This window comes from Colletotrichum paranaense (genome assembly GCF_030867605.1).
Source record: "Colletotrichum paranaense strain IMI 384185 chromosome Unknown Scaffold_4.1, whole genome shotgun sequence".
NCBI lineage: Eukaryota > Fungi > Ascomycota > Sordariomycetes > Glomerellales > Glomerellaceae > Colletotrichum > Colletotrichum paranaense.
In genome coordinates this window covers 929,421-952,315 of record NW_026848962.1, presented here as the reverse complement: position 1 = coordinate 952,315, position 22,895 = coordinate 929,421, and the positions used below count along the sequence as shown (strand labels likewise).

The 22,895-nt window shown below is 53.5% G+C and overlaps 9 protein-coding genes across 9 annotated transcripts; 5 read left to right on the top strand and 4 right to left on the bottom strand.

The window, feature by feature from the left end:
* Positions 1 to 6,473: 6,473 nt before the first annotated feature.
* CPAR01_05295 (uncharacterized protein) lies at positions 6,474 to 8,719 on the top strand (the record flags this gene model as incomplete). The annotated part of the gene is made up of 4 exons (XM_060489574.1): positions 6,474 to 7,460; positions 7,660 to 8,308; positions 8,385 to 8,583; positions 8,674 to 8,719. 4 exons carry the CDS (start codon positions 6,474 to 6,476, stop codon positions 8,717 to 8,719), a joined length of 1,881 nt encoding a protein of 626 aa, XP_060351040.1.
* Positions 8,720 to 9,375: 656 nt separating this feature from the next.
* On the top strand, positions 9,376 to 10,038 carry CPAR01_05294 (uncharacterized protein; the record flags this gene model as incomplete). Its single annotated transcript, XM_060489573.1, has 2 exons — positions 9,376 to 9,387; positions 9,811 to 10,038. The coding sequence occupies 2 exons, from the start codon at positions 9,376 to 9,378 to the stop codon at positions 10,036 to 10,038; spliced, it is 240 nt and encodes a 79-aa protein (XP_060351039.1).
* Positions 10,039 to 10,403: 365 nt separating this feature from the next.
* CPAR01_05293 (tetratricopeptide) lies at positions 10,404 to 12,400 on the bottom strand (the record flags this gene model as incomplete). Its single annotated transcript, XM_060489572.1, has 2 exons — positions 10,404 to 12,170; positions 12,230 to 12,400. The coding sequence occupies 2 exons, from the start codon at positions 12,398 to 12,400 to the stop codon at positions 10,404 to 10,406; spliced, it is 1,938 nt and encodes a 645-aa protein (XP_060351038.1).
* A 771-nt stretch (positions 12,401 to 13,171) lies between these two features.
* CPAR01_05292 (exonuclease) lies at positions 13,172 to 15,292 on the bottom strand (the record flags this gene model as incomplete). The annotated part of the gene is made up of 1 exon (XM_060489571.1): positions 13,172 to 15,292. The coding sequence occupies one exon, from the start codon at positions 15,290 to 15,292 to the stop codon at positions 13,172 to 13,174; it is 2,121 nt and encodes a 706-aa protein (XP_060351037.1).
* Positions 15,293 to 15,842: 550 nt separating this feature from the next.
* CPAR01_05291 (uncharacterized protein) lies at positions 15,843 to 16,894 on the top strand (the record flags this gene model as incomplete). The annotated part of the gene is made up of 4 exons (XM_060489570.1): positions 15,843 to 16,021; positions 16,077 to 16,163; positions 16,211 to 16,425; positions 16,485 to 16,894. 4 exons carry the CDS (start codon positions 15,843 to 15,845, stop codon positions 16,892 to 16,894), a joined length of 891 nt encoding a protein of 296 aa, XP_060351036.1.
* Positions 16,895 to 16,924: 30 nt separating this feature from the next.
* On the top strand, positions 16,925 to 17,425 carry CPAR01_05290 (uncharacterized protein; the record flags this gene model as incomplete). Its single annotated transcript, XM_060489569.1, has 1 exon — positions 16,925 to 17,425. The coding sequence occupies one exon, from the start codon at positions 16,925 to 16,927 to the stop codon at positions 17,423 to 17,425; it is 501 nt and encodes a 166-aa protein (XP_060351035.1).
* A 68-nt stretch (positions 17,426 to 17,493) lies between these two features.
* On the bottom strand, positions 17,494 to 19,284 carry CPAR01_05289 (MYND finger; the record flags this gene model as incomplete). Its single annotated transcript, XM_060489568.1, has 3 exons — positions 17,494 to 18,407; positions 18,474 to 18,657; positions 18,727 to 19,284. The coding sequence occupies 3 exons, from the start codon at positions 19,282 to 19,284 to the stop codon at positions 17,494 to 17,496; spliced, it is 1,656 nt and encodes a 551-aa protein (XP_060351034.1).
* Positions 19,285 to 19,893: 609 nt separating this feature from the next.
* Positions 19,894 to 20,515, top strand: CPAR01_05288 (translation initiation factor SUI1; the record flags this gene model as incomplete). The annotated part of the gene is made up of 3 exons (XM_060489567.1): positions 19,894 to 20,152; positions 20,314 to 20,381; positions 20,492 to 20,515. 3 exons carry the CDS (start codon positions 19,894 to 19,896, stop codon positions 20,513 to 20,515), a joined length of 351 nt encoding a protein of 116 aa, XP_060351033.1.
* Positions 20,516 to 21,349: 834 nt separating this feature from the next.
* CPAR01_05287 (uncharacterized protein) lies at positions 21,350 to 22,429 on the bottom strand (the record flags this gene model as incomplete). Its single annotated transcript, XM_060489566.1, has 1 exon — positions 21,350 to 22,429. The coding sequence occupies one exon, from the start codon at positions 22,427 to 22,429 to the stop codon at positions 21,350 to 21,352; it is 1,080 nt and encodes a 359-aa protein (XP_060351032.1).
* Positions 22,430 to 22,895: the final 466 nt, after the last annotated feature.

Genomic DNA, 22,895 nt, shown 5'->3' with positions numbered 1-22,895 from the left:
TCAACGGCGAGTCATTGCATAGACACTCTGAGCTACCTATGCCATCAACTCGCAACCTCGCACGAGACCCACGATGAGGGGCTTCAGATTCGATAGTAACGATCTTCAGTTGTCTCGAATAGGCCAGCTGCAATACATTGCTCGAGGAGCACCTCGCTAGTGCCGGCGACCCTCGTCCGGTACGTATACAGAGAGCATCGAAAGTCCAACGTATGCCATGCACCTAGCCACTTTGAGGGCAATGATGGCTCTGCGTTGCACTGCAGCCTCACAACGCCAACAGTCCTCAAGCTCCTCTTGGGTGTTGATCGAGTTCCGGCTATTGGACGTCATGATATCTCCGGTATCCCTTGCTTCTTCCCCCTCGCATCGTCGTCAATTATTGCTACAATAACCTTTCATCGCACAGCAGCTTGACGAATACGTCTTTGTTGGCTCATCAACTTCGACTCCTTTCAGCAGGCTACTCTAACATCACTGACATTCTCAGCTCACGTTCGCTGGCTTGGGTTCTGCACAGACTCGACTAAACGGGTCGCCATTGAATGTCTGGCAAACCTGATACCGGCCTACATCGTCTTGGGGGAACAACTATCCTAACCAACAACAGTTGACACTTGGTGAATCAGACGCAGTGCTCACCTGTTCGTATGCAGAGCCATCAGGTTGACTAGACTCAAATTCCAAAGGCTGAACCTGGCGTTTCCAGTCGTCGACCAGAGTCTGAGCGACTCCCAACGCCTTTTCGGTCACGGCCTATGCAGCGTCACCTCGGCTAGCCTTTGCCCCATAACAGGGGTCCGAGTGCAAAGACGCAGGAGGTCTCGTTGTGGGTGAGGACCGGCCAGTGATCTGGTAAGGTCGAAGCCGACACAGGAATTCTGTTCTTGCGAGTTGCCTGCAAATTGTACTCGGCCTCTGGGTCAGATCGGTATATCTACGCCTATGTCGCATCCAAATTTAACGGTTGGCCACCAGGCTCGTGGCTACGACAGAAGAACCATTCCACATATGATTCGATTTCCGGTCACTTACATTCCTCGAGGTCACTTCATCTGACCCACGGCCGTAGCTACACATGGTCCCATATCGCCAACAAGGACGTTTTCTAGCCGAACGCTGCAAGGCTAAGCCAACAAACGTGTGTGAAACTGCGAAATTCGGGCTTTTGTCCGCCACATGCACGGAATAGCTGTTGTGACCAGGCACCGTCGTACTGAGAAAGTTCAGATGACGAGTTCTTGTACCGATACGTGATACATTTCTCTCCATCTAAGCTTCAAGCTTTCACCCCATACAACGTACTGTCCCTAAGCGATTCTCGGACGGCACCCGCACGGTGGCTCGGTCTGCTCAGAGTTGGTTTGAGTGATGGCCAGGACTCTATTCTTCCCTCGAATATCCTCGGAGGCCCCATCCTACAGGCAAATCGAGCCCCAGTCCCGTAGCAAACCATCGATTGAGAGGGCGAGAAAAGCACCAGTTGATTGCTTGTGAAGGCGCCGTACACGCCGTCAACGGCTTTTAGCTCTTACGGCTATCGGACGATGTCTCACGCACAGTCACAAACAGCAACGATGGACAAACGGTCAAAACATGGCGTGATGCTTAACTTTTACTTCCACGCGAACCAGGCATGCGGACCTCTTTGGATTTCATTTGGGAACATAACCGTATCCTATTCTTGGGGTCGATCCCGTGAAGTATTCGTTGAAGATAGCAACCACCAGAGGGGGACCGTTGAACTGCTCAGCTTGAGGGAGGTGGTCGCAACTTTGTGGTTGTCTAGGCCTGATGATCTACACCAGGAAGGTTTACCCTTGCTGGCACAGAGCAGCGAATGATCCTGGCGCTCATTTGATGGGGGGATCTTTGACGGTCGCCGCCACTACGGATACGCAAGTACTGTGTAGGTGCTGCGTCGGCGGCTAGATGACGAAACAGGGGCAGCCAGGACAGCGAAACAAGTCTATTCTGGCCTTCGATTCATGCTATCTGAAGGAGCTTCTTCTTGCTGATTCGTCGTGGGTTCGGCGACCAGGAATACAGCTGTCTCGAAGAGCTGCATGCCGCCCTCGTAAGTAACGAATCATATTCTGGGCAGAAAGAAGCAGGTGATGGGGGCCAAGAGCTTCATCCCCGCAAAGCATCTTCCGACGCAAGCAGTCTACGAGATCTAGATCCCTACGAGCTGGGAAGAAATACAGGCAGATACGAGTTCGACTTTAGTTCATCGATCGTCGACCCATGTATCGGTATCTGTATCTTTCACACTGATAATTCCGCCAAGGCCTTTTCCCAGGCACCCAAGCCTTCGTTGAGCCTTGTCTCTTACAATCAGGTGCGGCACGGTGCGGGTACGAGATCTACTGGTCGTAGGTCGAGGAAGTTATCACTTAGACTCGAGGGGTACACCCAAGCGAGGTCTTTTCTTTTTGCTTTACAGCTTGCTTGACACGAGACGGTCTCTACGCTTTGAGCGAGAGATCTTGTTTTTTTCCGACCTGTCAACGACACCGTCTGGGTCAGCTTGGCCCTAGTAGGCAAGGATGGGACAAGGCAGAATGATCTATCATTCACTCTACGTGTCTGCCCGAGGAGACGATGGACGATGCAACAGGGTTGTCTCTCGACTGTTTGGTTTTTGGGGAAGGCGTGTGTGTGCATCTCAATGTGCACTGGACCGCCACAGCTCACATATTGGCAGAGGTGTCTGAGACATTGCAAGCTGTGCGACGAAAACCTGTTTGCGGCGGTTGCTCTCTTCCTCGTGGCGTGGTGTGCGTCCGCCGGCTACCCGCATCAAAGCAGTCTAGATTTCGCGTCCCAGTTGGCGCCCTTCCCCGGCCCTCCTTTGGCCGGTAACGAGGGAGGGTTTCTCGTGGAGGGTCGTTCCCACCCACACCATCGGTATCCAGACAAATGTTTCCCGAGAGGTTCACTTGATGGGTGATCATGGGTACCGGCATGGGTTTCGGGGCGTGGATCGGCTACTGGGGCCAATCTCAAGGGGCCGGCCGCGGCCCTGTGGGAGAGAGAGAGAGAGAGAGAGAGAGATTTCGCCTGCCGCGGTGCCACGACAATGGGGGTTCACCTAAGTCCCAGATGGCACAAGGACCTCCCGACGGATCCTTTCATTTGCTCTGTAGCGGCGTTTGTGCGACCATGCACGATCCAGAGGCACGCGAGGGCGGGAGATTGGCGATCAGTAAACCAGCAGTCCCAAGATTTTTTTTTTAAAATAAAAATAAAAAAAAAAGATGAAGAAAAAAGCGGTTTGCCATGCTCCCCCTTTGAAGCAAACAGCCTGTACAACCAGCGCGATGGGAGGGGGGGGGGGGAAGGCCAGCCACCGAGGATCAGAGAGTAGCCTTCCCGACCCCCCCCCCCCCACACACCCAATTCCTCCCCCGTCCGAGGGTCCGTTCTCGACTTTTCCCCGCCTTGCCGCCCACGTCCGGGCACTCGGTCCGGGTCCGCGAGGGCAAGCCTCAGCCGATAATCATCATTTTAAACTACCTAGTCCTGCTGTCACGGACGACTCTCACGATGGGGTGGCATGCTGTGGGAAACCCATTTGAAGATTTCCCTCCCTCAGGATCCACGGTTGGAACTATTTTCAGGCGACACGGGAAAACAGAGAGGGCTGAGAAGGAAGGCGTCCCCGAACGATGGGTGCCTGCGATAAACCCGCTTTGTTTTTGAAACAACTCATGCGGGATCAAGTTGGACGTCGTGGCTTGCGGTGGGCTTGCCCGACCCAGAGGCAAGGGAGCTCGCAGACGATCTGTTGACTCTTCCCCTTTTCCCATCTATCGTCATTATCACTCTCACTTCTCGGCCTGTGTGTGTTGCACAACGCTACGCAGCTCCCCTTCGGGTCGTTTTGTGTCCCAGCCACCCGGGGAGAAGGAAAATGTAGCTATGTCGAGCACTCTCTCTGTCTCTATCTCTCGCTTTTGCACACCGTTTTGTTGGCTTACCCACCCCATCAAACACGGCGCCACGGGTGTCCGTCCCCCTTTTCCCAATCTTCAATGTACGGCTACCTACATGCTCAAGCTAAGGTAGGAGTAAGTATGGGCGGGGTTGCACCTTTGGGCGGCAGCTAGAGTAGTGTAGCAAATATGCATCTTTTTCTTGCCATCTTGATCAATCCTTCGAGCCTGGGCCCCCTCCGCATCCTCCGTTGTTTGATGGATTACCTAGGTACTTACCTACTCTGGGAGTACGAAACCTCCTCAATTGTACGTAAGGTAGGCCCCGTTGCGCCGCATGCGGGAACCGGACTCCTCCTCCTTCGCGCTGTCTGTTTGAGGAAACCATTTACGGATACTTTAATCCTAGAGCGGTCGGTGGCGGGAGCGGTCGGCCAAGCGCGAAAGGAAAGGTTTAGGAAAGGCACGGATAAGCGTGGGATTTAAAAGTGAGATGGTGGCTTGAGGCTTCTTTTCTTTCTTAGATCTGACAGGATCTGGTTGCGCTCGCGCGGAGCAGCTCTCTCTCTCTCGCGCGCGCGCGCGCGGACTAACTCGATCTTGGGGTTCTAGTCTTCTCCTTGAAATGTAAGGTCGTCAGAGGGGGAAGAGGGGGTGGTGTATAGGGTGATGGGGTAGTTTAGGGCGCGGGTGACGGAGAATAGAGGAGGACCGGCGCGCAACGCCTCAAACGACGGGGGTGGAGGAAACAGGTTCATTGGTGAAGATTGCCTCTGGTGATACAACGAAGTCGAAAAGAGAGAGCGGTGCTAATAATGGGTTGTTTTCCGAACGGGTTGGAGAGATTTACGCCTCCTAAGTTTTATTCTCGCGATCGGCATCGGCGCTGGCGAGGTGTGTAACAATCGAGGACTGGCTGAAGCTCGAGGCTGAAGCTGAGGTTGTCCGGTGGTGATGGAGGGGAGGTCGGGACCCGGCGGTTTGGCTCACGGGTGAGGGGGAGGAATCAACTTTGACGGCGAGCCCGTGGCGAGGGGGTGTTGTTCTCTTTCCCCTTCAACGGTGCGGTTAATTGAGTGAGTGAGTGGGAGCTAAACGTGGTCTAGAGGTCTCGATGCAGTGAGCTGCTCCTGGTTCTAGGGTGTTGATCATGGTGATCTTTTGGAGAAGGGCCTCCGCGAAGTGTGTTAATGCGAGGAGAGGAGGCGGCGGTCGGTCAGTCGGTCTGGAGCTCCATTGTGTAGCGGTGTCCGGGAAGGAAGGGGGCTGGATCTCGTGTACGACCTGAAAACAGCTTTTGGTGGTTCGGATCGTGAGAGGAGGCGAGGACTCTCGGGCCGCGAGACGTCATCTAGGTTCCTATTGTTGGGACCATGATCTGCATATCACTTCTACTTTTTATTGTAGTATGTGTGCGTGTTTCCCGCGCGGAAAAGGATCTCGTGGCTAAAGGAGTAAAAAGATGGGAGAGGGATGGATGGCGGCCAGGCGTGGCCCGCGTGGGATAATGTCTCTGTTGCAAGCAGACGGGATGACGAGGATCTTTCTTGGACGATAACGGAATACTATCGCAGCTTGACCGCGGCTGAAAAGGCTCTAGTATTGCCTGGAACGGGTAATCCCTCTTCGACAAGAACGAGGAGCAGGGATGTGCACTCCGGAAGGAGTTATGCGAATCGCTTGATGCCGGTGACTCACTGAAAGGGCGAAGGTCTCGCCCTGTTCTATTTTTTTTTAATCCACGTTCGATGGTTGTGATGGCTTTTTCTCGCTCCCTCATGTGACTTTATCAGACCACGCACTTTCGAGCGGACGCCATGAGGTTATCTAGAAAGGCATCTACTTCCGCAAACGGATGGCTTTTGAGAGCAAGAGAGAGAAGGGTGGGCTAGGAAGGCTGTTGTGAGAGGAGTCGAGACCAAGCTGCTGGGACAGAAGGTGGCGCCTCTGAATCATTGTCGGCATGGCAGGCGAGAAAAGTCATGCATTCCATTTGCTCATGATTGTGATGCCATGTGGCATCATTAAGATTGAAGTGAGGGCCGAGGAAAGGTGTACATAACAGAGTGGGTGGTAATGGGACGCCGTAGACGCGGAGCCGGTAATGGGCTGCGGAGTTTCGGAAAGCTTCATTGCGGAGTTTTGGATTGGCTGGGCGCGAAACCGACCGTCAGACGGCCGTAGTGTGGGGCCGCAGCTGGCGGACTTTTGTGCTTACGCGGAGCGGAGTTTGACGCCTGCTCCGCAACTTCATCCCACATTCCCACCGGGTCTCGAACGGGGGTCGAACAACCATTCGCTTCTCTCCGAGAAACCTGGACGTCTTGCAGAGAGTACCTTACACTGTCACTGGATCAGCGGACGCAACGCAGCCCCCGACGAGGATCAAACCGCGTAAACTGACTGCCTTGAATCCCTTTCTGAAAGGCACGAGATACAGACAGAGAGAGGGACACGAGAGAGGATTTCGAATCGTGATATCGCATAATTCCACTCTTACCACTTTTCCCATCTTTCCTCCGTTCCCCTTTCCCCATGGTCAATCGGATCCAGCTGGCCGTGCCGACCCATCTATTATCCGCCGCCGCCACTGCTCCTGTCTCTTCCCCTTCTCTCCACAACCCAAGACCCGACGCTGCCGCAGAAGCAGCAGCAGCAGCAGAACAAGAAACAGTAGCTGGTCATCAGACCCAGCAATCGCAACCGCATCCGCAGCAGCAGCAGCAGAACAGAAAGAGGAAAGAAATGTCCGCCGAAGGCCTGAAAACGATGAGTGATCTGGCGGACGCGGCGGACAAGTCCCGCCAGAAGAGCTGCAACGCCTGCGTCCGGAGCAAGCGCCGCTGCGACAAGCGGACCCCGCGCTGCACCCGCTGTAGCGAGAAGAACTTTTCGTGCGTGTACCAGAACCTGCCGCCCGCCTCTGCCAATGGAAATGGTAATGGTGGTAGTGGTGGTGTTGGAGTTGGAAGCCTCGGCGGCCGGGGCGACTCCTCTTCCTCCGCCGGGGGTATGATCAGTAACCCAGACGACACCCTCCAGGCCATGGACATTGAGGAGGACTGCGGTAACATCAACGATGACCTTCCTCCCTTTGACTTTAACACACTCACCGATCATCGTCTCCAACACCAACAACATCAACAACATCATCATCACCAACCTCAGCTTCAGCAGCAGCCCACGCCCGCGTCGTCGTCATCCTACCTCGACGGCGGTCTCCCGACAATAGTGATGACGGAGGACATCCACAGCGGCATCGGCAGCGGCAACAACAGCGGGAGCAACATTGACAACGCCACGTCGGTGCCGTCGACGTCGTCGCTGAACCTCGACTTGAATGCCGCCAACGCGCCCTTTGACTTCAACTCGGTCATGGATTTCCTGAACGCGGACCCGACGGCCGGCGGCGAGCTTCAGCTTTGGGAGACGCCGTTGACGCCCATCGTTCAGAAGACTATGCTGCCTGAGATTAACCAGCTGAGTCCGTGTGACTGGGATAACGAGATGGGAGAGGCATGTGTAAGTTTATGAAGCTCTTCTTATTTGTTGTGGTTCCTATATCTCACATTACCTCACTGCTCTTCATGTACATCTCCCTTGATACGTTCTTTCCTGCTCGCTTTCCGTCAGAGCCACATTTCTCTTTCCTTTTCTATCTTCGTCACTAGCCCTACCTCACTCATGTCCGCGGGATGAAATACTCACGCCAGCTTCACAGGGCGGCTTCCAACCATGGCAAATCCACGAACCAAACTCCCGCATCGGCCACCTCGTCAATGTTGTCAAGAACATGCACGTCGTATTCGCCCAGACCAAGCAGACCCCCTTCCTCCACCGGCACCTCTACCGCGGCGTCCGCGAGACGCCCAGGCCCCTGATGGCGGCCTACACCGCCATCTCGGCGTACGTGGGTATGACGGAGTCCAATAAGGACTGGGTGATCCGCGCCCTCTGCGAGGGCGCCAATGAGATTCTCAAGAGCGGTGGTAGTAGCACTGTCAACGCCAAGGACTCCTCGACGACGACGACGACAGCAGCAGCAGCGGGGAGCAACATCACGGGGCACGAGAAGCTCGCGAGGGCGCAGGCCCTGTTCCTGATTCAAACGGTGCGGTGCTTTGATGGCGACATAGCGTTACGGGCGCAGGCGGAGCGGGACATGGGCGTCTTCGAGAAGTGGTTAAAGGACCTCGAGGGGTTGAGGGACAACTTTGACGAGGTTCATCTGCTAGACGACGGCGCGTTGCGCGGGAGGCCGCCGCGGTCCTGGGAGGTGTGGATTTTTAACGAGTGTGTGCGGCGGACGGTATTGATGGGGTATGTGTTTACGAGCATGTATCAGATGCTCAAGAGTGCTGGTGATTTTGGTAAGGCTCCCATTTTCTTTCTTCATCCCCGCCGCCCCTTTTTTTTCCCTTTGCAATCAATACTGACTGTATTAAGAACCTGACCTCGGTCCGTGGCTGATCCCGCACCGCTGGACCTTCTCGAGGCACCTCTGGGACGCTCAGTCTTCGCCGGCTTTCTTCACTGCGTGGCGCGAAAAGCCCATGTTTTTGGTCAACAGTTTCTTCGTGCAGGGCGTTGCCAAGATAATGCGGCCGGCAGATGTAGACGATTTCGCGAGAATGTTTCTCACCATGTGAGTATTGTCCCTATTGCATCCCGGTGTCTTTCTGGTGGAGAAGGTGATGAGATTACGACGGGAGGCTAATCTGCTCGGTGACGATAGGAATGTTGGTGTTGAGGAGATGAAGCATTTTATGCTCGAAGTGTAAGACATGTTGGGTCACTTTTAGAGTGGTGTTTGATTAGGTTTGGAAGCGTATGGTACTGTCTCTAGGCTCAACGTCATTATTTGTATGACGAAGGAGACACTCGGTGGGCTTTACTACGCAGGTTATATTGATGATATAGGAGTTTGGGAGAATTGGTATAGCGATTCACTTACCGCTGTTTGGCACTTTCTTGTGGGTCATTCTCGTCAGTCTTAAGAAGACCCAGACGCTCACTATCTTCATACCTTAACGGGCCTGGACAGTAGCCCACATATTTATATTTCGTTCAATGAACCAATGATCATTACTACGGCTGATCAGGGTCATTCTAACTTTAACTTATCTTCTCAATGCAATACGTAGCCCCGGGACTGGCCGAGTAAAGTATATTGAGCTGAACCATCAGCAGCGCTCAGCGGCTACATCAGAGAGGTATTCCGTAGCTATCAGTCTTCTGACCATACGGTAGAGAGGCACGGGCAGTTGTTCAGTCGGACACGTTGCCAAGCTTCTCAAAGGGTTGCCGGGATCTAATTCTGTTCGGGAGTAACTTGAATGCACTATATTCACCCTCATGATCTTCAGGCATGTTTCTCTCTTCCGATGCTGAACGTATGTCAGGAATTCAAAGACACCGACTGTCTGAGGCATACACAATGAGCTCCATGGTACGCCACGGAAACTTTGAAAGCGAAAAGACAAACAGAAAGGTTCATGGCCTATAAAAAAAGGCTGAAACCAGCAAGACAAAGTAAGATTCATTGAATACAAGAAGAAGGCAACATTGCAAATGTGAATGGTCTCCATTATGTAGTATAGACGAGTGTCGGTGTCAAGTGTCGACTTTCATCTAGTATCTCGCAGATGTATTCACCATCCACGTTCAACCCAGTCACCAATACCAACATGAATAGAGCCAGGCACGTATTAAACGAGCCAAATTTGCGAGATAGGTTGTTCGAAAAGTATCATTACCAACATAGTCCATCACTCAGCATCCAGCTCCAATCCAAAACATAATCACCCAGCATAACCAAATCTCCAAGATCTCCCCCGCCAGATTTCTCACATCCATAAAATCCATACCAAAGCATTTCGCTTTCTCAAAGTTCAAAGCAAACATGTCAGGCAAGAAGACAACCCCTATCTACTACCACGATCCCACCAACCCCCCTTGGCAGGATCCGGCCAAGTGCAAAGGCACCCTGAGCCACGGAGGCACCAAGGCCAACAACTGGGGAGGCGCCTCTGGGGATAGTAGCGGCGGCGGCAGCGGCAGCGGTGGTGGCAACAACAGCGGCGGAGGGACCAAGAAGTGATGGATAGGAGCCCAGTGACCAGTCAGTTTGAGGTTGAGGTCACAGTTGTCAAGAAGAGGCTCCAAAGCCCTGAACAGTAGTCGCATTGACAGCAGTCTCAAGATACCCCCTTGGTTAGAATCGATCTTTTTACGAGTACTATGCGCTGAAGTATCACTGGCGACATGATTTGGCCAAATTCCCAGTGTGATGAGAAACCCCACAATCCATGCAAAGACATAATGTTACAGCCAGATGGATGTTCTCGTCAAAGGCGTTGTCTCATTCATTCTTTTCCACCCGCTATAATGCTACATCCCAGTCCTCGAGGCAGCCCTTTTTTGTCTGTTTGATGAGAGTATTATGCAATCGAATCCAGAAACCCTCTAAAAGTCGAACTCGCCCCTGAAGATCTCGGGATCTACACCCGCAACCGTCTTCTCGGCCAGATCCCGGCGACCCATCTGGGTAAACACTCTCCTCAGGGTATCGTACAGGGTCGTACTCCGGTTCTGCGCCGTCATGCGGTCAATCTGCTCGTCGAGCTGCGCCGTGTTGGCGCCGCCCCTAGAGCCCTCGCCGCCGCCCAAAATCTCGTACGCCATGTTGCGGCCGCTCTTCTCGATGGCCTTGTGCATGTTGAGCGCGGCGAGGAAGTGCGAGGCCGCCTCGGCGTGGCACCCGATGTTGATGCAGCTGACACCTAGGTTGTAACGCGCGCGGACAAAGTTGGGGTGGATGCTCAGCGCCTTCTCGTACGCCGCGATGGCCTCCTCGGAGCGGCCCGAGTTGGCAAGGGTGGCGCCCAGACGGTTCCAGAGCAGGTGCAGCTGTTCCTGCTGGTTCGAAGCCCCGAGTTCCGAGGAGTGGAGGGCGGCCGTGAAGCAGTCGACAGCCTTGTCGTACTCCTCGGCGCCGTAGAAGAGGACGCCCAGACCAACCTGAACGTCGGGGTCCATGTGTTCGCCGTCCGGGCTGAGCTGCGCCGCCTTGATGAACAGTCCGGTAACCTTGTCATGCAATTGCTGCCGGTCAGTGAAGCCCATCTCCGCCATGGGATGCAAGTCAGTCGGTGCGATAATCTGCGGGTATTTGACGGAAAGCCACCGCTCGAGTGTGCGGTAGGCAGTGCTGTCGTAGCCCTCGTTGGTATACGAGACAGCCAGGCCCATGAGGGCGGCGAGGTTGTTGGGATCTTGCTTGAGTGCTTGCTCAAGCGCGCGAATAGCCGCCGTCTCCTTCTCGTTTTGTGCCTGCGCCGAGCCAAGGTACACCCACGCCTCGGTATGCTGCGGGTTTTGCTGGACTGCAGCTTCGAACGCGAGAGCCGCTAGTGAGAGGTTCCCCCCCTCGCGCATGATGCGGACACCCTCCTCGAATGCGTTCTTCTCCTCGCTGAAAAAATTGTCCTCTTCAAAGAGATAGTTCTCGATAACGGGATCGCCGAGTCTGCCCCAGTCGCCGTTCATGCCGGTGAAATCTGGACCCCAGTCCTCGCTGTCGAATTTGTCGAAAGTCGAATCGTCGACCATGCCTCTTGCTGCAGCAGTTTCAGCCTGGATTCCTTTCCATATTGATTCGAAGTCGCCAAAACCTGTCTCACTCTGCATTGCCCTGTCCATTTCGTCCAGTTCAGGCTCCGCAGCCTTAGCCTCTTGCTCCTCCTTCTCCTGCAACTCCATCTGGGCGAACTGTTCCTCCCACTTGTTGTCGTCAAGCTCTACTAGCTTTCCCTTTCCCTTGGCGTCCTCTTGTTGTTGTTGCATCGGTTGCTGGTACATGGGTTGAAACGTGGGCTGGCCCATCATGCTGTTGTATCCCATTCCCATGCCCATTCCCATACCCATACCCATACCCATGCCCATTCTTGGCTGTTGAGCCATTTGGCCCGGCATGGGACTTGCCCTCGCCGATGAAGGCTGTTGGTTCATCTGTCTGAAGCGCGCAAAATCTTCGGGGCTGAACTGGGTTCCGGGGGGCTGTTGGAATGCCGACTCCATGGCGGCTTGGTTCTGGAAGTCACCAGCCCACGTCGGTGATGTTGAGTTCGCGCGGAGGTGGACTCCCTGGTTCGGATCGATTCGGACAGCGCCGTTTTGCATGGGGAGCTCTTGCTGGAGACCTGGGGCTTTGTTAAGGAAACCGTTCATCATCTGTTAGGACCGGTTAGTTCAAAGGCGTCCGTGACTTTAGCAGTCCGTTGTATGCGTACCTCATCCTGCGGGGTGCTTGCGCCGGCGCTTCGGAAGCCACCGGCAAGCGCATTAGGGCCCCTTTGCACCAGTCTGTCTCTCTGAAGAGTCTTGTCATCTTGGACATGCTTTTGGAATTGGCTGAGGGGGTTGCCGGAGGTCGAGCATTCTGCGCCACCCATAAACGACATTGTGAAGGGTAGGAAGCCGGGCTTCTCGATTCGATATTGTGGCAACCGTAATGGAAATATATATAGAGAGGGTTCCCCTAGAAGCGTGGGAAAGGTCAATTTCTAGAGAGCTCGGGTAAAAGTTGGTTGGGCTTGAGTTGGTAGACAGGTGGGATGTGACTGGTTTGTAATTCAGCCAACCTCGAGCGGCTGCGTCTCCGAGAAGATACCGAGGCAGGCCGGCGGGGGCTTAGGCGCGGCACACGGTTGATATCTTTCTCCGCAGCCGGAGGCGGGGTAGCCAATAAGGTCATCAAAGGTGAGAGAAAACGACAGTGGGGTGAGCGCTGACCCCAGTTCGTTTGGAGCTCTGGACTCCGAACCGCGCATGTGAGTGGCGCATGGGTGTACAAGAAACATGTCACTGCTGGGCTTCAACATCTTTATGCTCCTCTTTAGGCAATTTAATCCGACAACCGCGATGTAGATAGCCGGCCTTCAACAATAATATCATCAGCTATCTTGACTGGACCCTGATGGAAGTCTTTTCTGTCAGTTCACTGTCTCCTTACCTTCGCACCCTTCATCGAATTACAAGGCAACATTTTCTCTCAGCTGCCCGTAGTTTTCTATGTCATAACCTAAGCTATGGGTATCATGTACGAATGCTCGTTCGTGAGTCCTCCGTCTGCGGACCATGTTCAATCCTCCAGATGGATCTATAGAATGCCATGTAGCGTTCTTGTTTTGCAAGAGGCGCAGTGGCTCTGTGGTCATGAGCCCTCCTGGTGACTATTTCACCCCAATGAAGCCGATACTCTGACGAGCCTTAATAACAGCGCGTCGGAGAGCCTGCTCCTCCTCATCCGTCCATTTGACGGACAGTTGATCCCACTTCTTTCCGGGGGTGTTATACTCTCTCTTCCACTGCGTGTGTATGGCCTGAAGCCTGCTCATCTCGCGAGGATCCCCAGAGCCAGTGTACACAATGAAAGCCGTGCAGGGCGGAAGGCTCTCGTGGATAGCTTGAAGAGAGACTGACAGACGGGCCAAGCACTGTTCAAGAGGTGATCCGCCGAGCTTTCCTTGGAACTGAGTCTTGTCCAAAGGAGGAGGGCCGCCGTCGCTGCTGGCACTTTCGACCCGATTCTTGTTCCACCACCCTTGCAACGCCTCGAGCTCTCGCATCCGACCCCATACGAAGTCGACACCACCACCGGGGATCTCCAGTCCATCAGGATCTCCCTTCACAGCACGGATGACGCCGTTGACAACGTCCGCATCGGACTTGCAGCCTATTTGATAGGTTGCTCCAGCACCAGGGCCCTTAGACGGTTCGCCCCAATCTACAGCAGCGCTTGTCTTTCCGGTAACCAAGCCGCCAGCATCTCCGCCCTGTGCCTTGTAAGCGGTCCCGGCTCTTGCTAGCCGCCGGAATAAGTTCTCGCCTTGAGAATCGGACGCGCCCCACAACTTGCCCTTTTCGCACTTTTGTCTGACGAGATCAAGGCAGGCGCGGGAGTCTTCGATGGGATTGTGTCCATTGGCACCACCTTTTTGGATTTCGCGGTTGACATACTTCTGAGTAAGCCACTTCAATGACGCCTTCAGAGGGGGCCCTCTAGGATGGGGGTAGATTAATGAGGTATCGACAATGAAAGGGTGTGAGAATCGCAGGGCCTTCAAGTCAGACTCGAGCGAGTGTCCAATCAGGATCGTCCGCGGAGTGACGAGCTCAACCAACTTCTGTTGGATATCCTTCAAGGTGGTCGTGACTGGCTTCAGCATCTCCTCGGTGATGCCGGAAAATCGGGTGACGTAGTCGATAATGGGCTTTTCTGGCTTCACCAGTTCGTCCATGATGAGCTCGCCCGACCAAGATATGACGCTGATGCGGGTAAGTGAGTATTCGTTCTCTCCTGTCATGCACATCTCGCAATCCAAGGCGAGACATTCTCGACCAGCGGTCACGCTACCGCTTTCGATCTCCGCCTCAGGCACCTCGCCGTCCTCGAGCTTGTCAACTTTAGAGATTGCCCATCCTTCGGGAACCTTGAAGGCCGCCTTCCTCTCCTCGTTCTCGATGAGTGCTGGGTGGATGAGATGGCCAGCGGTCTCGAGCTCTTCGAGTGATGCGAGGAACTCGGTAATACGGGTTCGCTCATTCTTCCATCCCGAAGGCTCTCTTGCCGGTTTAGGGCCCTTCCTGTCGTCCTTGTTCTTAGGCATCGGTGCCGTCAAAAACGTTCCCATGGGTGAGTGAAGCTTCATGTACTTGTCGTCACCAGGTGCCTTGACAGGCCATAAGTGGGGGAACATTTTGGCAAATCCCTGCAGCGCAACCGGCAGCTGGTCTGCAGTAAGAGCTCGTGGGTAGTAATCGTCGGGCGTCGTTTCCGTCCGGTCCTGGTTCCTAGCTGGGCCAGATGTGTAATTGTCAAAATTCACCCCCTCCTTGAACATGGCCTCCTCCAATCCAGGCACCATCAACACAACAATCTTTCTGAAGTTTGGTCGGTGAGAGACAGAAACCCAGTTCGGGCCCGTTCCATCAGCGAATATGTACAAGACAAGGTCGCGAAGCATAGCAAGGTTGATCTTGGAAAACAGCTTTGCGCTCGTGGAGAAGGTAATTGCGGGATAGTTGTTGGAGCCCTCGCGGGGGACCTTCTTGCGTTTCTTGCTGGATCGCTCGACTTTGGTCCATCCTTCGTCATCATCGCCAGGAGCACTTCTCTTCAAGCTGCCACTACTTTGAGTATTCGAGGAACTCTCCCGAGAACTGTTTTCGCCATTTCCTGTCTCGGCTTCGGCAGTCGCTTCGTCCATCTGGGAGGTCATTACGGGGACATCATCGGAGGCGACAATGGCACCCTCTCCGCCTTCGTCGCGATTTCTACGGCGCTTCCCCATGATATCTCTGGTCCAATTACTGCCGATGGTAATTGGCAGAGGTTCAGGAGGTCCAGTATCGGTGGCGGTAGATCGAATTGCGCTGCGGTGGATAGTCGAGGCGTGCTTGTAGGTGTGTTGGGGTGAATTTTCAAACGGGAGCTCAGAAAAAAAGTTCCCTGACATGGAAAGCACAAATGCGACCGTTGATTCCCATTGTTAGGTGGTTTTGCGGGGCGAGCCAATCGGCTGGGTGTGTGATAAGATAAGCGTCAACTGCCCGTCAGGGACCCCCGGCCTCCAGCTCCTTCCCAGTCGACAGGGACTGAAATGAGGTAGGCACGAGCAGGCAAATAGCAAGATTGCCTGTCGCATTCTGTCGCAGTGTCACTCTACCTTGCCATGAGGTACCCTTCGCCCTTCGCCGTGATGCAATGGGAAGCAACCTTTCCTATATGTCGTCCATCATACAATCTCTGAGCCAACAGCTACCAAACATATACTCTTGGCGTCGCGAAAGCCTCGAGTTCACAGATCCGTGCCATCGCAAATCAGTTGAGCCTTCCCCAAAATGGAAGTCATCCAGTGCAAGTGCGCAAGCTGTCAAGCAATATTGGCAACTTTCTTCAATTTGTGGACTCAGATTGGGAAATCTTATTTCAGTCCTACGATTGAGGCCCAAGGCAATACTCAGATGATCGCCAAGGAACCCACGAGAATTGGTGAAGCAGGATACCTCGTTGCCGAGTGGTAAGGGACCGTTCACCTTTTTTTCTTTGTGAATCGGCAGACTGATCTCTCGCAGCGAGCTTCAAGATGTCGCTTGCGCCAAATGTGATAACGTCATCGGCCTCATGTGTCTAAGTAGCCCAGTCAATCATGTGCTTCACGAGTAAGTCGACCTCGCGACTCGACTATACCCCTACTCACCCAAGGTAGCTCGCAAATACTTCTCAGAAAGACAATTATCGTGTTTCTCAAGAAGAATGGCAAGCCGGTCGAGCTCAATGTGCGCCACACATTGAAGCTCCTGAATGACTCTCGCCCCGGATCGTACCCGGCAAACGATCATTTCAATCCCGATTCTGGTAAGGGTTTTGGGCCTGGGCATGAGTCGCCAAGCTCCAAGAACACCGCTTTCTCTTTGCTTGCGAGTAGATCTCGATGTGCAGCGGGAGAGCATTGACAGAAATAGATACTGCCGGTTTCCAAGTCGTGTCCCAATTCGACAGCGCTGTTTCGCGCATCGAAAAGGAGATGGCAAAGCTCAACTCGACTCTGGGCCAACTTCAGAGTGACTTCGATCTTCACAAAGCTGACTTGAAGTCCGTTAAGATTGAAGTATCCAGTGGAGAGTTCTCGACACAAAACAGTTTCAAGCTGTCTCGATTGGAGAGCCAGGTTCGGACCGCAAACGCTGCCATCTCTGAGATGAGGAAGCTCTCCGAAGAAGTTAATAGGGAGAATGTTGTGCTCCGAAACGATCTCCTACTCTCGCGAGAAGATTACAAGCAGCTCGAAAACGTAACCCTGGGCCTACAAGTGGATGTGGCAAAATCGAATGCAACCGTGAAAAACATCCTCGACATGAACATTGGCAGTGCCAAGGAAACAGCCAAATGACGAATTGAGTTGAGGCAGCTGAGACAGATGATGGATCAGGACCGCAAATGGAAAGTCGACCTGTCAAAGCAGCAAATACCGTTTTGGGAATTGGATATCCTGACCAGCAACATGACCAAGATTGAAGCTCGGGCAAGTCAAGTGGAGACATTGCAGATGGAGTTTGATCTCTTCAAGAGCAGGATACAGCGTCTGGAGGCGAGTGCAGAGCATCTCTCTCAACCTCGCGAGGAATTACAACTCGCCCCAATTCAGCAATCCAAGAGCACGGCCACATCTGGCCCATCGAACAATACCTATCCAATGTCGAATGACTTGCATCAAGAAGCACCTGCCAAGGTTTCCAGCGAAGCCACTTCAGCCTCACTCAAAGTTCTGCAACCTACGAGTCGCAAACGAAAGGCACCAGCAGAGAAAGTGGCCGGAGCTGGTGAAGGTAACAAAAGCCCAAGACTCACCAGGTTGGGTGCCACTGACAAGAGGAGTATCAAGAAACCGAGGGCTTTTTTACCCACGGGCTGCAAGTTTTGACACTCCTATAGGCAGCTCAGTGATCAAGAAAGAACTTTTGTATTCAACTTTGATCTCGTTCAGGGGTATCAATTAGCGGACAAATCGCGGTCCTCGCCTAGGTCCACCTCCAACACAGCTTTTCCGAGCTCAGACAACGCCTTGAGCGGCTCTACCAGAGCGTACCGGAAGAACTGGTCCATTCCCTTTGGATCCATGATCCAGGCGTTGATCAGGCTGTTCTCCCTGTCTCTGCCCGGAAGGCTCTCGATCTCAGCAATCATCCATCTGAACATACTAACATCGTCCCAGTGGACCTTTGGCGTCCGATCCTCGTACGCATTGATCAAGGACAAAACCATCTGGCACATTGACACTTGGTCGAGATCCGCCAAAACTCTGACGCCGGCGGCCGAGAACTTCTTCTTCGCAGCCATGTCCCTCGCCAGTTTTACCAGCTTTTCCGGTTCAGGCGCTGTGTGAGATAGCTCGTTGGCAATGGCGGAGAGACCTCTTATTCTCTCGTTGTGAAAGGGGATGGGATGCTTGTACGGTTCGATCTCGTACGCCACTAAGCAGGCAATGGCCAAGGCGCATTCGTGATTGCCCCGGGTTTTCCCATAATAGACTGCCGCCTCGTCCAAGAGCTGAGCAAAGGGCTCAATGGCCCATCGACCATTCTCGGTAAACCACGATGCCGATTTGTACGCTTTCCTCAGCCACTTGTGCTTTGCTGTCGGTTCTGTGTGACGGACTTGCGCCGTAAATATCTCTAGAAGCTTTTGGACTTCAATGGCTTGCCGCAATCTGTCTTTGTCGGCCACCTGAGGGTGTTGGAATCTCTCGATATCAGGTGTTGCACTCAGCTCATTCAGCTTAGCAACTCTCGGATCCTTCTGGGCGACCTGATACTCGTCCAGGTCTTCGATACACTTGAAGCACTTGCAATCGAAGTAATACGATCTCAGGCTTTCATGTCTTTTGCTCTTTGGCTGCGTTTCATCTGTAATCGCTTAGCTGATGTCCTTTCATGAGACAGTCCTGAAGGCGGCTTAATACGACAACTTACCGATGTAAGATATTTCGACCTCATCCCCGGGCTCGATGAAAGCCATTGCGCGGAGTGAGGCTGACCTGCCATCGAATTGGACCATGGCATTAGGGCTGCATGAGTGATTCATCATGGCAAGTGTTGTGTCCAAGTAAATGCCATCAGTCTCATCCTCTGAAACACTAAAAGCATTTGTTTGAAGCTAAAAGCACTATCAGCATACACAGGATCTACTCGGCTCGGAGAAAAGATATTATAGGGCACCACACACCTTGCACAGAACCTGAAAAGCACTCTCCAGCAAGTCGACCGAAGCTTCATCGCCACCCAGACACATCACAACCCCACGCGCCTGAAGCTGCAACTTGACCATCTCTCTGCCCTGCCACGACTCCACATTGCCCTCCAGCTCCTCAAACTTCTCCATCACCTTGGGCCGTAGCATGACCTGTGCCGCCGCCCGCACCGGCGTCGGCACCCAGTTCGGCTGGTCCGCTGGCTTGGTCTTGTGAAGCCTCTGAATCGCCTTGCACTCGAACTTGTGTACTACAGACCAGTTGGCGCGCTGGCAAGCCGGTCCGCAGTAGGCCACCGTCTTACATCCCGTGCATGCGCGGAGCTTCTCTGTGACCGGAGTGTCTTCCTGCTGCTGTTTGAGGCAGTGGTTGCAGTACTCCAGCGCGCGTGGGCCTGGGGGGAGCACGACGGCCGGGTTGTTGAACCGGGCCATGATGTCTCCCGGCTCGAAGCGGCGTGCCGCGTGGACGGAGCGACCCTTGGCGCCACCTTTCTCGCCGCGTACCTCTATGCCACTGCTTAATTCTGTCATATTGAAGGCTGCTCTCCGTTGGTCCAGAAGATTTCAGAAATGTCATACAAAACTACCGAGAAACCTCTTCGATATGTTGCCCAATCCCTTGGCTAGGGATACAGGGCAATAGAGATATCTGTATGCGCCACACTTGCATGTGGCTAATGCAAGGTACAACAGGGGAATAATCAAGGATCGACAGCTATGGAAAAAAGCTGGAGAAGCTCACCGACTTTCTCTGCTTTGGGGGTCTTGTGTGTGTGGAAGCGCGGCAGTCGTGGCAGTGCAGCTTTTTGTGCTTGTTCAACTGGGCTACCGCAACTGTTCAGATGGAACTTCACCGAAAGCTCCAAGGGCCCCACCATCACCGCTCGAGCACGGACCTGCTTTCCTCCCACCTTTCAACCCCGCCTCGTCCCTACTCCATCCCACCAACTCCCGCCTTTCTGTTCACGGCCTTTTTCCTCAGCCTCACACGAGCACATACACATCTCGACCTCACAACAGCCCCAACACATCTTCCTATCCCAGGTTTCTTCTCAAGTCCCAAACGAAACGCGTCATATCGCCTTAACAAACCCTCCCTAACGCATCGACGTTTCGCGCGCGCGCAAAAAGCTCTTTCTCATGACTACCATCGAAAACCTCAAGACCATCGACCCCTTCGCGGACGCGGACGAGGGCGACGCGGACAAGCAGAAGAAGGGCCAGGACTATATCCACATCCGTATCCAGCAGCGCAATGGCCGCAAGACCCTCACCACCATCCAGGGCCTGCCCAAGCGCTTCGACCAGAAGAAGATTCTCAAGGTCATAAAGAAGAAATTTGCCTGCAACGGCACCATTGTGGAGGACCAGGATCTCGGCGAGGTTCTGCAGCTTCAGGGTACGTCACACACTTCAGCGATGGCTTCGTTTTCACGCTGTCATGCGTACCCTCGGCAGAAGCACCCGATTCGACCGAGGGCCGCTGAGACGAGCTCCGAGCATGGAGATACACCGCCACCTACGTATACAATAAGCGAAACTGACAATCGTGACGCACAGGTGACCAGCGCAAGGCTATTCACGACTTCCTCATCGACAAGCAGGAGGGTCTCGAGATGGACTCCAAGGTACGTCAGATCACTCCCCCCCCCCCCCAATATCCATGTTGAGACGCCCACGTTCCAACTCCCCCGCATAAACCCAAGCAAGACATGGCTAACCCCAATTTCCCCGATAGCTCGTCAAAGTCCACGGCTTCTAAGGGAGCCGTTACTGCCAGGAGGTGCGATCTCCCCCTCGCAACCGAGCGGATCCCGGTGACATAATCCCCTGAAGGGAAGGGAGATTCGAGTACCGTCTGGTCCACCACCAAACTCTTAGATCTATCTTACGAATGCTTCCAAAAGGGGGAAACAAAAGCTTCGTGGAGATGCTTTAGGCCCCCGATGAGCTTCTGAAGCTTTGGATGGGGTGGGACTATTCCGGAAAGGTCGATTCCCAAACTCAGACGGGGAGAAGGGAAAGCTACCGAGAGGATCTTAAAGGTGCCTGCGGGAGATAAATTGCGACACGGTTCAGCTGCGCATATTCACAGCCAGAACATGTCGTGCCGCGCTGAGAAACTGGCAAGGGGATTTTTTGGGCACAACGGTTTTGGTGGGTCTGAGAGCTTTTTTTACAGCATCCGCTTTCTTGTTGTGGCTCGTCCGCCGTCCTGTGATGACGGCACTGATGAGAAACAAGGCTTGCGAAAGGTTATGAGCATCATGCCCAGTAATGAACACGTCAACTGAACCATTGCTATTCTCGGGTGACCAACTACATGTGCTTCAGAGTTGCATCAGTTAACACCGCTTGACTGATTTTCAATACCCACGGATATGGTCAACCTTCCCACTTCCACCGTGGTTCTGGCGTTCAAGTTCAACTGTTCATTCAGTATTTTGACACCAGTATCGTTGAATCACGCAAAGAATGCACCCCAGGGCCCTTGTAAACATTTTTATTGAAGCTACACCCGCCGACCTCCGTATTCTAATTTTTGTCTGCCATACGTGCCCGCCCATTAACACTATCCCCGGCCGGGAACAGGAATCTAATCTGCCAACTCCTGATGTTCGCTGGTTGCCGGCTCGCCGTCACCAGGATGTTTGACACCGGATTGGTTGTCCTCTATTTGTTCGCCTTCAGCTTGGTTATCCTTGTTATTCCCGGCTTCGCGCTTGTCTTTGATTCCAAATTTCTTCCTCAAGACCAGTTTGAATCTAGCTGTGCGGCCTAGCTTCTTGTTTTGTGCCATATCGTTCGCTCCGTCCTTGTTGGCAACATCCTCAACATGTTCTGCATCACCACCGCTGTCGGACTTGGCGACCTTCTTTGGCTGCTGGTTACCAGTAGACGGGGTGGCCGGATTCATTGTAAGAGGGTCACGAGGTCTTGACCCTGCAGACCCCGGAGCCGGTAGCGCCAAGGCTGCTCGAAAGGAAAGGGGACTATTTCCGGTACCAGAGTAGAGATTTGGGGCTTCTTCCTGGCCCTCTGCCCTGACCTGCCACTCTTCTCTGGGCCTGCTGGGGCCTTCACCGTTGTCGAGTTCCATATCAACGGCTTTTCCCTTGCCTTTATTTCGCTTTGGAATCTCGAGGGTCTCTTGTCCTTCCTCGTCTTGGTCACTTTCATTGCTTTCTTCGTTATCGCCGTTCTCGCCATCCTCGTCATCCTCGCACCCGTCGGCTTGCACGTGTCTTTCTTTGTCGACCGCTCCGCTACTGGTGGCACTGCCAGCGGTGGAAAAGAACGGGAAGGCTGCGGGGTTAAGCCGCAAGGCTGTGGCTGGTGGCGGAACAGAGCATAGCGTGCAGAGACACATGAAAGATGGACGACACATCCGAATTTCCTCGCCCATGGCGATGTCCCTTGTGGCTCTGAAAACGGAGATGGTGTCATTGTAGTATCCGGTGAACCGGGCATTTCCGTTCGGGTCTCCAAAAGGCAGAAGCTCGTTAGGGTCGAGAGGTATGAGATGGTTTCCGAATACCATGAATCCAATGGTGTTCATGAACTCGCAGAGTATAGAATAGTGCATAGCGTTCATTATGTGTCGCGACATGGGAACTTCCTCCAGCCGTGGGCAGAATTCCCGGTAGAGCCCCTTGATTGCGTTGGCAGCGGGCATCGTCAATCCCTCCTAGAAATTGGAGAGCCGGTCATCTTCTGGTTGGAAATTGGTCACCCTGAACATGGCCGGGCCCTGGAAAATGGCAGCCCCGATTGGGTAATTTCTCATTGCTATCCTGGGGCCTTCTATGAAGGTGAGCATGTGAGGCATGGGTAGTAGCGACATTGTGATGCCGACGACGTAAAGCTTGTGTCGTGTGTAGCGGGTTGTGTATGAAATATCTAAGTACTCGACGAGCACTACGATGGGACGGTTAACAAGAAGAACGGATGAATAACGAAGAAAATCTTGGGGATAATGCGGATTGTGATGAATGACGAAGTCTGTCGAAGGAGAAGATATGGGAGAAAGGGGACAGAAGAGGATGAGTTCGAGAAGAGAAGCAGAGTAAATTATGGTGGAAGGAAGATACCAGGAAGCTACGAGAGAGAAGGGAGGTGCACGAACGTCTACCTTGCCTTGT